The sequence below is a fragment of the Filicampus tigris genome, chromosome 15, assembly GCF_054856515.1.
Source record: "Filicampus tigris isolate MCC_2025a chromosome 15, RoL_Ftig_1.0, whole genome shotgun sequence".
Taxonomy (NCBI): Eukaryota; Metazoa; Chordata; class Actinopteri; order Syngnathiformes; family Syngnathidae; genus Filicampus; species Filicampus tigris.
In genome coordinates, this window is record NC_141231.1 from 7,791,718 (window position 1) to 7,806,206 (window position 14,489).

General features: G+C 41.2%; 1 protein-coding gene and 1 long non-coding RNA gene across 6 annotated transcripts in view; one reads left to right on the forward strand and one right to left on the reverse strand.

Annotated features, from left to right (window-relative positions):
* On the forward strand, positions 1-14,272 carry LOC147135308 (uncharacterized). Of its 2 annotated transcripts, XR_015089906.1 has the most exons (6): positions 1-241; positions 441-505; positions 612-772; positions 2,706-2,797; positions 10,832-10,976; positions 13,708-14,272. It is a non-coding gene; the product is annotated as an uncharacterized LOC147135308 (long non-coding RNA). The 2 variants fall into 2 exon arrangements; XR_015089905.1 differs by lacking the exon at positions 2,706-2,797.
* Positions 12,230-14,489, reverse strand: part of zbtb7c (zinc finger and BTB domain containing 7C) — a 25,171-nt gene continuing 22,911 nt past the window's right edge. For all 4 annotated transcript variants that reach the window (XM_086054134.1, XM_086054132.1, XM_086054131.1 and 1 more), the window contains one exon: positions 12,230-14,221. In XM_086054134.1, coding sequence (XP_085910260.1) covers positions 13,720-14,221 — 502 coding nt within the window. In that variant the 3' untranslated portion in view covers positions 12,230-13,719. The remainder of the gene's footprint in view (positions 14,222-14,489) is intronic.

Genomic DNA, 14,489 nt, shown 5'->3' on the forward strand with positions numbered 1-14,489 from the left:
AAGTGTTGGATGCAGCTAACACTTGGGACAAGCACAGGTGGACACAATAAGCTAACGAGACAGCCACACGAAGGAAAACAAGGAAAAACATGAAACTAAAGTCAAAACCTAAATCAACAAAGACTGACCATGCATGACACATCCGTCCAGCCAGCAATGTCCCTCTACCTATCCATTCACCCATCCGTATATTCACTACGCAGTCATCCATCAATGTCTTCCAATGCATCAATCCTGGCAGGTAGGAGTCTCCGGTGAACAAACTGAACTGAACTTATACACAAATTGAAGTGAGATGAGTGACGGTCCGACACAAATTAGTGCTACTTGTAACTAATTGAAATCACAGCTGCCTTTACAGGTGTAGTAATACTGTGTTGACACTCGATTGATTGATTGCATTAAGATCATGTGAGACCTTTTTTGCTTTGTCTTCATAGCCTTTTCTTCATGATTGGATGACTGCTCCTCTTCCCAACAACAAGAAAAAACAACATCTGTACACGTAAGTCTCGATGATTTACAATTTTTTCATTTGTGCTCTATTATTTTGTCTTTATCTATTTTTTGCTCGGGATGATCCTGTGACACGGATGACTTCCTGCACACAGACACTCCCACGCACAGCCCAGGCTACTGGCATACTACTAGCTGTCCGCGAGGGGAGACATTTTGAGAGAAGGGAGGTATAGGGCAAGCTCATCCTTTGTTTCTGGTCCTCCTGACCTGACCCCAAGTCCAGGAAGGATGGGCAGGACCACAGTCGATGATGGTAAATATCATGATTCTGATGATGCCATGTAGGGCTATTCAAGGGAAACAAAAAGTAAAAACGAAACATCTCCAGGATTTTTTTAAATTTTTTTTAAACTCATGTACTGCCAAGGACATATTTATTTGAATTCTCGCAAGTACAGCCATTCAATCCCAGGAATTTATTTAGATATTTTTCTTTTTTTTTTCAAACGTTAGGGTAAAAGAGGGTCTGAAAATGCCCGTCAGTGAATGAGTTAATACGCACTCACACACAATATATATGTATATAATATATGTATACATACATGCACATCTCTCTTTCTCTCCCTCTATCTATCTATTGTCGCTGTCCTGTGAAAAACAGGTATGTCCAATTTTTGTAATTAAAAAAAAAAAAATCCCTCAATGCATCAGAAAAACGGGCGTTTGCCAGTGACGGAGTGACGGATCATCACTGACCGACGCACTTACGGTCGATTTACACTGACGGATGAAAACCCACTTCGGTCATTTGTCAGTCCGTCATATTGAAGAGGTGTCCCGTCAATCGCCTGCAAAAATATTGTATATGTACATACAGCTACAGTACACACATGGCGTCTGTTAATCTGCTACAAAAACATGAGAGAACCTCAAGTTTGATATATGGCCTTGGTGGAGGTCTGCTGAGCACTGTTGTAGTTCAGTGTCATGTTCTAGCAGTTTCCCAAAACAAAACCCAGTCCCCCCCCCCTTCCCCCCATGTCGGAGCCAATCATGGAATACTTGAATGTGGTTAAGAACCAAGAGGAATGTTTGTGTGCGCCATTAAGCATTGTTAAGCACTCACTGGGAATGAGCAAGCAGCTTCTGGAGCGCAAATCTGGTAGCTATCATGGAGTGGGATTAACGTACACGGTTGGGGGAAAATCCAGAGGCTTTTTCAGCAAAAAAAAAAAAAAACCCAGCCGTGTGGGGCGCGCATCTGCATTTACATCAACAACGGTCCAAGAATGAAACCATCATCTAGCAGGAAGCCATAATGTGTGGTTGTGTGTATTCATAGACTACCACAGTAGAAGAAGATGGGTGGAGGGCTCCATTTTTTCCGATGGGACCACCCTCACCAGAGCACTGGCATCTTGGGTTTGGGCTTGTCATCTTCGTCAGCAATTAGAGCGTCGCAGCTTGCTGTCTGTCTCACACATTTGATTCCCAGCTTGCGCCAATGCTATTTGATGTCGCTCTACAAGCCGCAACCCCCTCATTATGAGAGCAGCGCAGCCTGGCTGGGCCTCGCTTTGCTGCGACCTCACAGCTGGGAAAACCATTCCCGGACTTTTCCACTCCTCAGCTGCAGCCAGAACTTGATATTGTGTGTGTTGGAGTTTATTTGAGTTGCACAACCGCACTGCACAGCCGGCGTTGTTGAAGGAGCTTCTCTGCAAAACAGCGCTTAACATGCAGGAGGCGACTCAATCGTTTGCGTGACGCCCCTGAAGTTGTACAATTTAACCACAAATTTGGTGAAAAAAAATGTACAACTGTCAGCATATCTCACCAAATTTGTTGACTTCAGCTAAATTGGTGGTGTCCAAGCTATGGCCCAGGGGCCATTTGCGTCCCGCTGTACATTTCTAGTGGCAGATGTTCGCCCCAACCCCCTACCCACCCTTGCACATCATTAAATTTTGCTGAGCTATAGAATTAACACTACTGGTGCTTTTTTTGTTGTTTTTTTTTTTTTTTGTGATACCCACCACCAGTGGCCTGGTGGCCATCAGGAATTTCGTTCTTTTTCGTGGCCAGTTGCAAACGCATGACGGTCGTAGCTACTTGATCATTGCGGAATTTAACAAAAACGTTAGTTAAAAATGTTAACACACTATTTTAAAGTGAAACAATTGAACTTCCGGGTTTAGTTTCGGATAATATTACGTATTGTCCCTTTTATTTATTTATCGTTGCAGGTACCTTGTGGACTCAAAATGAAACAACCGTAACTGTATTTTTTCTGCCGACGTATTGTCACATAATGGACAGCGTGGGACACTATTAAACGGTATTATGTTGAAATTTCATCCTGACAGTTTATTGGTAACAACTGTTTTTGAAACTGATGCTCGAACCTGACGTAGCCGTAGCCTCTATTCTTCACTGCACAAAATATACAAGTACATATACAAATACACAAACAACAGCATAAATCTCTTTAAGGCTGTTTATTTTATTCCCGCATTATACAGCCATGTTTCCTTCTAATGTCGGACGCCATTAAAAGTTTGTCAAGTGACTAACCGACACAAAAGAAAACATGTAATGCCTAGCAGCATCGTTTTTGGCAGTACAAAGCCGTAGCTATTTATGTCAGAACTTGTAAAGTGATTTTGGTTATTATCAAGAAAACCTTTGGAAAATATCTCCATAAGCTCTTAAATTCAACTCTTATGGTCCAAACACATGTATCCTTAGTTGTACTAGGCATTTAAAATGAACAGAAAACTGAAAAAAAACAAGGGTGGTCTCATACTTTTTTCCATGGCTATTATGCAATATTGGAAACAGCCAAATCTGGTGATTGATTTGAAAGGGGGAAAAAATACTGACTCTCCAACTGGGTTGCCATCCGCAGCCCAGGTGGGACCACCGTTTCTGAGAACAACCCATGTATATACAACATAACAGTACAATGAAAAAAATAGTCTTAGTAGTTTAATTCTGATGAGGAAAAATGCTTTGCTTTGAAAATAGGAACAAATGGGAGATGGACTGGATAGTTTTGCACTTTATAGCTTCCTCTTTATGTGGCTGCGTGAAAAGGAGCTAATATTTACACATCGCAATTTACTGGCATCACTATCTACTTCCAAATGATAAGATGAGCCAATGGGCATGAAAAATTCTTGGCGCTCACCTCAGATGCATGAGCATATACTTGGATATGAATTATTCAAATGCCATATAACAGCACACGGCCTCATACAGTGTATATATAGATATAGTAATAAGTATTATGAAGACATCCATAATTGATCCTAATGCAGCAGTGGAAAGTGACCATGACTGGATAAGAAGAAGATAAGGACCTGGGTCTTTAGTGCAATAAGCGCATTGCGTAATATGTTTGTCCAGAAGTGGTTTAAGGGGAGTTGGGGGGAGTTAGGGAAGGATAGCTTGATTTAACCCGTCATTAGAGTGAAAGCATTGCATCGAAGGGGGCAATGGGCACCTTCATGTGCAATTACATCCCAAGACGCTGTGCCTTTTAATTTCACCCTGCATATTTACTGAGGTCCCCTAGTGAGTGAGAGGGACGGACAGCCCCCTCCTTTGCTGCGCGGCTTTGCGGTCGTCGTATTTTGGGCCACGACAGCGGCGGCCCCTCACATGTAGAGAAGACATACGATAACTTCAACTGCTATTTCATGCTCAGTCTTTAGAAAGCCCCTTTTGACACCGCTTGTAAAAGTTTTTTTTTTCACTTTGTTCCGTGTCATTTTTCTAATCTAGATAAATGGTACTGACACAAAGTGGGAGGACGAAGGCAACTCAGCTATTTTCCGCCTTCTGATGTCATATCGGAATGATACAGTGTGTTTGTTTAAACCCCCTTTCAAACAGCCTGTAAAACCTGAAATCTCTGTTGCTCCATAGTGTGTCCAAAGATTTTGCTGAGGACTGTGTGTGAAAGTAAGATGAAACCAGTGCAGAGTAGTGTTCTCATCAGAAGATTAATGTAATTACAGGAACGGCTTGACTCGTTGCAGCTGGCATGTACATATTTAAAAATGTTTAATGCGGTTATGGCATCGTTCAAATGGTTCATGACATTTGTGTTTTGGAGAAAGTTTTCAAACATAGTCCTTTAAAAAGACAATTTGTCATTCAGATTCAATGCCTGCCTGACATCAGTGATGCGCATGAGAATATGAGCATGAACGTCTGTGCATGAAGATGACTGTTGAGGAGATTGTCAAATTATATTTGACTTTGACAATGAAATAAACAGTTCAAGTTTATCGACTGGTTAGCGCGTCAGCCTCATAGTGCAGAGGTCGCGGGTTCGAATCCGGCCTCCGGTGTCCTCCTACGTTCCAAAAACATTTATGGCGGGTTAATTATTGTCCCTTGGTGTGATTGTGAGTGTGAATGGTTGTTTGTCCATGTATGCCCTGCGATTGGCTGGCAACCAGGTGTACCCCACCTGCTGCCCGAAGACAGCTGGGATCGGATCCAGCACCCCTGCGACCCCCTTGAGGATAAGCGGTTTGGATAATGGATGGATGGATGGATGAGTGCAACTGCAAACGCTTAGAGGGACAGAGAGAGGGTTTGTGTAAGCGCACTTACTAGCAAGCTTCAATGTATTTCTCCTCCAGACCCATTAGTGCTAGTCTTATCGATATGAAGTCGTCGCCACCGCTCGTCTTTAATATAGTGGAAGACGCATACCCAAGCACAGGTCAAAGTTTATACACGTCTAGTTGAAATAACGGTTGCTCCTTAACTTCCATCCTAACTGAGTTTTTATTCTGTGGTAATGATAATAAGCAGCACTATTGTCAATGCTAATGTTGCTAATCAGAGCTAAAATGATGTAAATAAAATGCTTGTTTCATAGACACAATTTCTGTTGGTGTTTAGCATGAGCATTTACAATTAGATTTCCACATTTAGCGTCTGACCATGTTTTTTAATGCTTTCAAAGTGTTTTCCCCTGTCCATTTGATTTTAAGATAGTGGTTTGAATTCAATTTTTATTTCCAAGAGATGACGCCATGGGATGACTGGTTCTGTTAGCATCTAGCATGTTGTATAGCTGAGCTTCTGAACACTAATAATTAGAAAATACATACTGTCAATAACTATTTCACACAGGGTGGATGGTGTTAGCACTGGGGTAAATACTAATTACTTCTCTCTCTGCTCTATCAGACAATGTTTGTTTAAAGGAAAAACACAAAAATATTCTTTTAGCATGAACATGTTTACTGCTCAAAACAGCGGTGTTAGTGTTAATTGCAATGCTCAACTGATGGGGAAACTAGGGGCTAAAAAAACAAACAAAAAAACAGTACAAATAACTATTCCTTCATGTTACTTTAAAGGTACGGTGGGGCCGGGATGGCCATGTTTTCACTAACAAGTTCATTTTATGTATTTTTTGATCAGGAAAATGGAAAGAGTTGTCACTTTCTATTTTATCGATAAATTTGGGAGAAATGAGGAAATAAGTGACTCTATGAATAACGCCTCTTGTTAATGAGGAGAATGGCCGCGCCCTCTAGCGTTCTATCCTTGTTCGGTCGGAATCACTGGAGGAACAGATTACAAACTCCATTGGAAATCATTGCACGTTCATTGCTTATAACGTCCAAAAACAGTGATCAATTGGAATTTATGTGGACAACCTCACTAATGACCACTCCAACATATCAAAAGGATTAACCTCTCCGTGGCTGATTTATATGAGAATGAGGAAATTTGGAAGTGATCAGAGCTAGGGATAAAGATCCATGAGTGCCTGATTGCTTGCCCACTGCCAGTCGCCATCTGCCTCCCGAGAGTTGACACGAGTTTAGCGTCGCTAAATGTCCGAAATATAAACCAGTCGAGGTTCGTGTGCGCATTCATGCTCTTGTCCGCGTCAGCCTGTGTAAGTGGAGAAGCGATCGCCACGGTATTTTTGATTTTGTGGAGGTGATCATGATGAAATCACATTTTATGTCAATGAATCCAAACTATTGTGCAGAACACTTTTATACTTTCACAGGTTGAAGTGGACAAGAGTAGTAGTGTGCATTTGCATTTTGGTGGCGATCGGTCGCTGTTTTAAACAACAGAACTGACAAAGCGAGCAATATTACCACGCTTGGCTACCTCCCGTGACGTGGACAGCTGAGACCGAAAATATAAGCCACGCCCAAGAGAGGGGCGGAAAATTTGTCATAAACCTAATCACAAAAAAGCCCATAAATCACCACAGAGTCTTTTGAGGTGGGCAGTTTAGTACGGATGTCATTTTTACATGCAAACCTATTACATAAGTGCCAATGTTGTAAAGTGTCTCACTTTAAAAACTAAAGTATGAACCGAATTGATTTAGGATAAGTCACATGAAAGAAACTCCTTCCAATTTGCTCCATTTACATTCCAGTGGCATCTATGCACCTTAGCAGCTAGTAAAAAATATATTCAGTATATTCAGTGTATCTTTTTGTGTTGTCAAGGCTCAGTGCTGACCGACTGAAACACAATCCGTTCACTTCCTGTTTGTTTTGGAATCAATAAAGGTGCTCTTCAGTTAGCCAGGAAATTAGTCAGATGCAGCGTAAGTGAGCTGGAAACCACTGTAACACGATTAAACACAAGGAGGAGGCCAATCATGAGCTCCATCTGATCAAGCATAAAAGGTCGTAATGACTTGCACGCTGTTAAACGATGGTTGTTCCTAAGATTTTGTCCCCCCCCCCCCCCCACCCTTACTAACATCACTTTTTAACCTTTAAAAGGCAAAATGTGTATGTGTCTTTCTCCCAAACTCTATACATACATATTTCATCAGTGACTGTACGACTGGTGCCTTAGACTGACGGCCAACCGCCCGTGTCTGGTGCCACTAAATGACGACAGTCAACTTGCTGTGTTATTGTCCGTGTATTGTGTCCGGCTCCTTATTTAATGTTGTAAATCTATTTATAACTCATACACTGTACGGTGGTACCTTAACTTACTGTAGAAGTTTAATTTGTTCCATGACCATGCTTGTAACTCAAATCATCTTTCCCCATTGAAATAAATGGAAATGATGAAACTTTACCCATTAAGTATTGTATTAGTCGTTTTTGCAGAGGACAAAGAATATATGCCTGTGATTATTCTTGACTTGTCTGTTTACATCAGTCGTGCTCAAAGAGCTTGCTTAAAGTGAACTAATATCGCTTGTCAGCGGCATAGATGCTGTTCGTTTGCCCATCGATACAGTTTTGCATTGTGTGTTAGCATCAGGCTAGCAGACTTTTCAAAAGCAGTGAAAAGTATGTGGTTGTTTCAATACACACCATGTAATTCTCTGTTTATTCATGCGTCTACCCATGACATTTTAAGATCAGATAAGAAGGCCTTTATTGATCCCACAGTGGGGAAATTTTCAGCGTTACAGCAGCAAAGATATAGGTCACAGAGACGGCGGCATAATGTAGCTGTTAATGTATAACATTAACAGCAAACATTCATAATCAAACCTATGTAAATCGCCAACAGGACAATGCGTCGGTCATGTGAATCAATGCAGCGGTTGTCGCTCGCGCCGACGCCGGAGTAGAAAGAAGCTTTTCACTGAGTAGGTTGAGATGAAATTTGGCCGCCTTGCGACCACGTCAAACGCATGAAGGCCGATTAGTGGGCCGGACTAAAATCCACTTCTGGCCATGCTTAGTCCAGCCATTTTTTAAAATTTGTCACCCACTGCCCCCCCACCCCAAAAACGGGCATCCGGCCAGGCCGGAGAGTCCGACCGGTCCGTCCCAGGGATGGACTGCCCAACTCTGATATACAGTATATTATGCACAGCATGTTTGTGGAGGGCAGCACGGTGGTCGACTGGTTAGCACGTCCGCCTCACAGTTCAGAGGTCGTGGGTTCGATCCTGGCTCCGGCCTCCCTGTGTGGAGTTTGCATGTTCTCCCCGTGCCTGCGTGGGTTTTCTCCGGGTACTCCGGTTTCCCCCCACATTCCAAAAACATGCATGGTAAGTTGATTGGATACTCTAAATTGCCCCTAGGTGTGATTGTGAGTGCGGATGTTTGTCTCTGTGTGCCCTGCGATTGGCTGGTAACCAGTTCAGGGTGTCCCCCGCCTACTGCCCAAAGACAGCTGGGATAGGCTCCAGCACGCCCCGCGACCCTTGTGAGGAGAAGCGGTACAGATAATGGATGGATGGATGTTTGTGGAGATCATTTGGTGTGCTCGTGACCATAGAAAGCAGAATGAAATTCCAATTAGATAGATCATTAAAATATGAAGAAAAATGTCCCTCCTTTCATTGTGTTATGAAATACAATCTATAATAATTATTTTAAACTTATTCAATCATTTATTTCATTACCTGTTTGATTATTTAATGGAATTTGTATTTATTTAGACAGTTTTGTATTTATCTAATGATATTTTATTCTATTTATTCAATGGCATTTTATTTAGTGACTTTTCTAATTATTTTAATTGAATTTGTATTTAATGATTTTTTTTCATGTATTTGATGGCATTCTTGTATCGTTTATTTCAAATTATCTAAAGACACTTGTATTTATTTAGTAGTATTTTTCTATGGGATTTCTTTCAATGGAATATCAATTAGTTATTGGAATTTGTGTTCATTGTTTTTTTTTTTAATTCTTTGGTTATTTTCAGTGATTATTTTGTTTGATTTAATGGCATTTGTCATTGGAAGAGCATTTTAGATGATTAAATAAATGTATTTTATCTTTTAAATTGAGCGGCGGTCGACTGGTTAGCACGTCCGCTTCACAGGTCAGAGGTCGTGGGTTCGATCCCGGCCCCGGCCTACCTGTGTGGAGTTTGCATGTTCTCCCCATGCCTGCATGGGCTTTCTCCGGGTACTCCGGTTTCCTCCCACATTCCAAAAACATGCTTGGTAGGTTAATGGGACACTTTAAATTGCCCCTAGGCGTGATTGTGAGCGTGCATGTTTGTTTGTCTCTGTGTGCCCTGCGATTGGCTGGCAACCAATTCAGGGTGTCCCCCCGCCTACTGCCCGAAGACAGCTGGGATAGGCTCTTCCCGTGACCCTTGTGAGGATAAGCGGTGTAGATGATGGATGGAAATTGAAGGGCCATTCCATATTTACACATGCTGTTAAATAATTAAAAATGAAATACATTATTGAATAGTTTCAATATAGTTATGATTATCTTGCAATATGTAATTAAATGGTGGTTTTATATTTATTTAAGTACCAAAAACATAATTGGTGCAATCATTGCTATGTTGGAAATGAATGTATGAATGAAGTTTGCATGCGTGTGCTCGCGCGCGCACGCGCGCGTTCTTGCATGTTATGTTGATGCACAATTGCACATCCTCGTCGGAAGTGGAAGAGAACAATGTGCTTCAAATTTAACACGCTCCTTTAAGGACCTCCAGCAGGAAACAGTTTCTAAACAAAAGGCTTACAAAAACAAGAGCAAAAGTAAACCAGCAACTTTCGAACATAATCAAACAGTAGAGCAGAAAGCAGAACGTCAACTAACATTTTGAAGCAAGCATGAGGGCTATATGATATGTAACTCTCTTGCGCCACCCTGAGGCACAAATGATCATTAAATTTGAAGGGTGTGGAAAAGGGTGAGCCATAATATACAAACAATGTAAAGATAAAACCTCTACATATAATTAAACACATTAATTATATGTATTATCAAAGTATTTTTGTTTTATTTTGGATTGGTTGCAAGTGCACCTTTTTCCCCACTAGATGGGAGAATGCCCTCACCTGAGAGCTCCCTTTATTTTCCCTGTAGTGTACAGTATTCGAATAATGCGGCATTTTAAACAATGGTAAACGTATTAACTCTTTCACTGCCAAATACATTTATTTGTCTTTTCTCAGTCCAACCATTCAATCCCAGGAATGTATTTATTATAGAATTTTTTTTTCAAACTTTTGGGTAAAAGAGGGTCTGAAATTGTCTGGCAGTGAATGATCGTGTGATAAAAGACTATTTTAGGTTATTTGTAATACTCCAAGTCATATAATATATCAGTAATGTATCATTGAAACAGTAATCGAATGATAGTTAGTTCCTCATTAAAATTGAAGAAAAATCTTCATTTTTATTTTTCCAGGATGGTTGGTTATGGTTATTGTCATTGGTGTCCTTGTTGTCATTGTTGTCATAGTTAAGCAAAGTAATAGTATCAGTATTGTTAGTAGTTTTGGAAGTGCATTAGTATTAACATTCCCACATAAGATTTACACATTATTTCATATTTTAGTCCAAAATCTTTATTTTGTGTTCTTAAGCCATTGAGAAGTTGATTTGCTGATGTGTTTCATGTCATTGTCCCGCTGCAGAACCCCAAGAGTGCTTCAGCTTGAGGTCACACACTGATGGCCGAGAGTTTTTCCTTCAAGATTTTCAGAATTCGTGGATTCAAGCCCTGAAGTAGTAGCTAAGCAGCCCCAGATCACACTACGCCAAGACCATATTTGACTGTTGGTATGATGTTCTTTTTCTGAACTGCTGCGATACATTTACACCAGATGTAACGAGACATACACCTTAAAGTTCAACTTTCATCTTGTCAGTCACTAAAATATTCTCCAAAAACTCCTAGGAATCATTTCGATTTTCAGATTCAGATGTTTTTATTTTCAGAATTAAAATGAGCCATTATGATCTTTTTGTTCAGCAATGATATTTGCATTGGAACTCTTATCATGGATGTCTGCATTTTTGGATGATGGCCCTCACCCGGCCCTTTGAAACAGATTGATCAGGCTTTCCCCCATCTCAGGTTCAATTTCCTCTGAGTTTTCACTTAACTTGCTTGCTGGAATATCCCTCGGGCCATCGACATTTCCACGATTCTTTCTGAGAAAATGAATTGTAAATATATTTTTGAATACCAAATTAAAGGCTGGAGGGCTTAAAGCTGAAGTCAACCCAAACACATTTTTTCCAAGGATATGTTTCCAGCAGGCTCACTAGTTGAAACACGGCATTCTGATTAATTTTGCATTTGTGGAATATAAGTTAAGCAGCAAAATGCACTCGTTTTTAGCCATCTCTGGGGGCGGCCATTTTGTCTTCTGTCGACTGAAAATGACATCACAACTGCTCACAATGACCAATCACGGCTGACCTCTTTTCTGATTCTGAGCCGTGATTGGTTGTTGTGAGCAGTTGTGATGTCATTTTCAGTCGGCAGAAGACAAAATGGTCGCCCGCAGAGATGGCTAAAAACGAGTGGATTAACACATATTCCACAAACACAATATTTATCAGAATGTCCTGTTTCAACTAGTGGGCTTGCATAGAACATATTCTTGATTTTTTTTTTTTTTTAAATTTGCGTTGACTTCTCTTTTAAGTGGGGCTACGCAGATTTATAACGAGGCTATAAGCACCCTCTAGCAACGATGTAAGATCATCCCTGATCCTGGCCTTATACTGGTTCATCTCACCTAACAGCTTCACACAAAATTGTAGACTTTGTAGCAATAGGCAATATAATGTTGCACATCCTGTATGCTAATGTAAGGGGAACTCTTGGATGTTTTAATGTGAATATCTTTTATATAGTATTTATGATTATATTATTTTAATTAAATTGTCTCAAGTTTTATGTACAGCACTTTTGTTGTTTATGAAAGTGCTTTTCAAATGAGAGTTGAGAAAGAAAATAATTTGTGTATATCGTATATTCCATTATTCGTATTTCTATAGTGAAATAAAGCGCTCACAACAGCTTCAACATGTCATGTCTTTATAAAACATTTTTCAAAATATAGCCAAGGCTCATTCATTTAAATATGGATAAATAGCACAAAAAAAGTATTTTTTAACCCCCATTTCAAGTCAAATGTGATTGAGAAGAGTCCTTATGGAGACACATGATGTTTTATTCTCGAAACATTGATTTGGGTCCCATTCACGTTGCATCAAGTCTTTGGAAGCTTTACTCGCCTGTTTGAATGTGCTATGTACAATAGTGCAGCGGAAGAGGGTTGCTCTCATTTAATTGTGTACAGCAGTTTTGCCCTTAGTCCCAATTCCTACATAAATATTATCTTACATTCATTTTTGTCACCAATAACTTTTGATTTCCTGAACATACTGTATGGACACATCACTGCATATTCCCTTTGAGGGTGTATCACATCTGTTAGAACTGTTATAACAGTTCTGTCTTTAATGCTTCGAGACTAATTTTGTAAACATCCATACATCCATTTTCTACAATGCTAATCCTTACCAGGGTTTTAGAGTGAGCTAAAACCTATCCCAATTGACTTTGGGTGGGCGCCGCAGTACAGCCTGGACTAGTTGTCAGCCAGTTGCAGGGCACTTATACTGTAGACAAAAACACTTTCACATTTACACTTATGGACTATTTCGAGTCTTCAATGAAGCTCAAATTCATGTTTTTGGAATGTAGGGGAAATTTGCAGTCAATCCATTTTTCTTTAACAGGGATGGGCAACTGGCGACCCGCACCCACACCCAGAGTGGTCCCTGATTAACTTTCACCCCCCCCCAAAAAAAATCCCAATTTTTTAAAATTAATTAATTAATTTTTTTGGTGGGGGGTAGCAAACACCCGTTTTTCGTGGAAATGCGTACTGCGGGTTTATCAGCATTTTTTAAAAAGCATTTTAGGGGTTTAGAGAAAAAGAAAATTGCTATTTACGGACCGGCATGTAATTTTCATTCAAGCGCTGATGAAAAGTAGTGTCCCTCTTCAAGTTTCCCGTCACTGCTCTATACTGCTTAGAACGGATGCGCCGGAGTCTCTTCCAGTTGACTTCAGGCAAGGTAATTAATTCCAAGACTGGTTGCCAGCCAATTGCTGAGCACCGAAACAAACAAACAGCCATCTACACTCACATTCAGACCTAAGGACAGTTTAGAGTCTTCAGTAACCTAACATGCATATTTTTGGAATGTTGGAGGACCCTTTAGTACCGAGAGAAAACCCACCCAATCTTAGGCAGAACATACCAATTGCACGCAGGAAGGCCAAAGCCGTACTAAACACTCATACACTGTGATGCCTATCATTAATCGTAATCGCAGTCTCAACGACCTCTTCCGAAGTGCATGTAAACATTCACAAGGCTTCTCAATTGTGTCATGAATGAATATGGTGTGTTTTTATTATTGTTTTGCCATAAAAATAAAAATTAAAAAGCCAGGAAGTTCACTGATTTCTCTTTGTGTCTTTTAGTGCGCCTGATGTTCATGTGGCGGTCTCCGGAATAGGCGGGGCCCGCTCCAGTCTGACGGTCCAGGGGTCAGTGGCGGCCGTGTAAAAGGGGGCGCGGGCCAGTGCGTCGTCTCCTGACAAGGCGAAGGCGAAAACCCCTCGCTGTCGCTCCGCCGCATCGTTCTCCTCACTGTTCTGGTATGACTTAAACCCGTTACCCTCCAACACACCTGCGGTTGAGGCTGTGTTGGGCGGGCACAGGTAGCTGGCAGAAGGCGCAGATCGCCAGGCGGCTGGTTTGCGGCCCCGGCGTGGGCGGGAGACCCGGCAGCTCTGCCTTTTGAGGTGGCGGTGCAGGTGGTCGGAGCGTGTGAAACTCTTGTAGCAGTGCTCGCACTGGTAGGGCCGCACGCCAGTGTGGATGCGTAGGTGATTCTTCAGATCATAGTTGTGCACGAACTTGGAGTTGCAATGCAGGCAGATGTACGGCCTCTCGCCCGTGTGTTTCCTCATGTGGATCTTCAACTTGTCCTGTCTGCAAGGCGGGAAAAAACACACCGAAAAAAAACACAGAACAAGATAAGAAATGGCAGTACCCTTGGGAAATTGAGATGTACAATTCCGTATGTTTCAGAATGGTAAACTTGTTGTGTGACAGGGAATTCAGAGACATTTTTTCGGCTTTTTCCCCGTCAAGTTGCCTTTGTGTCAAAGATACCAGCACGAAATGGGGTTGAACCAGCAAATCGCCATCATTTGAGGCAGTATCAGAACACTACCATCAAAGTCAAAAGGTAGTAACA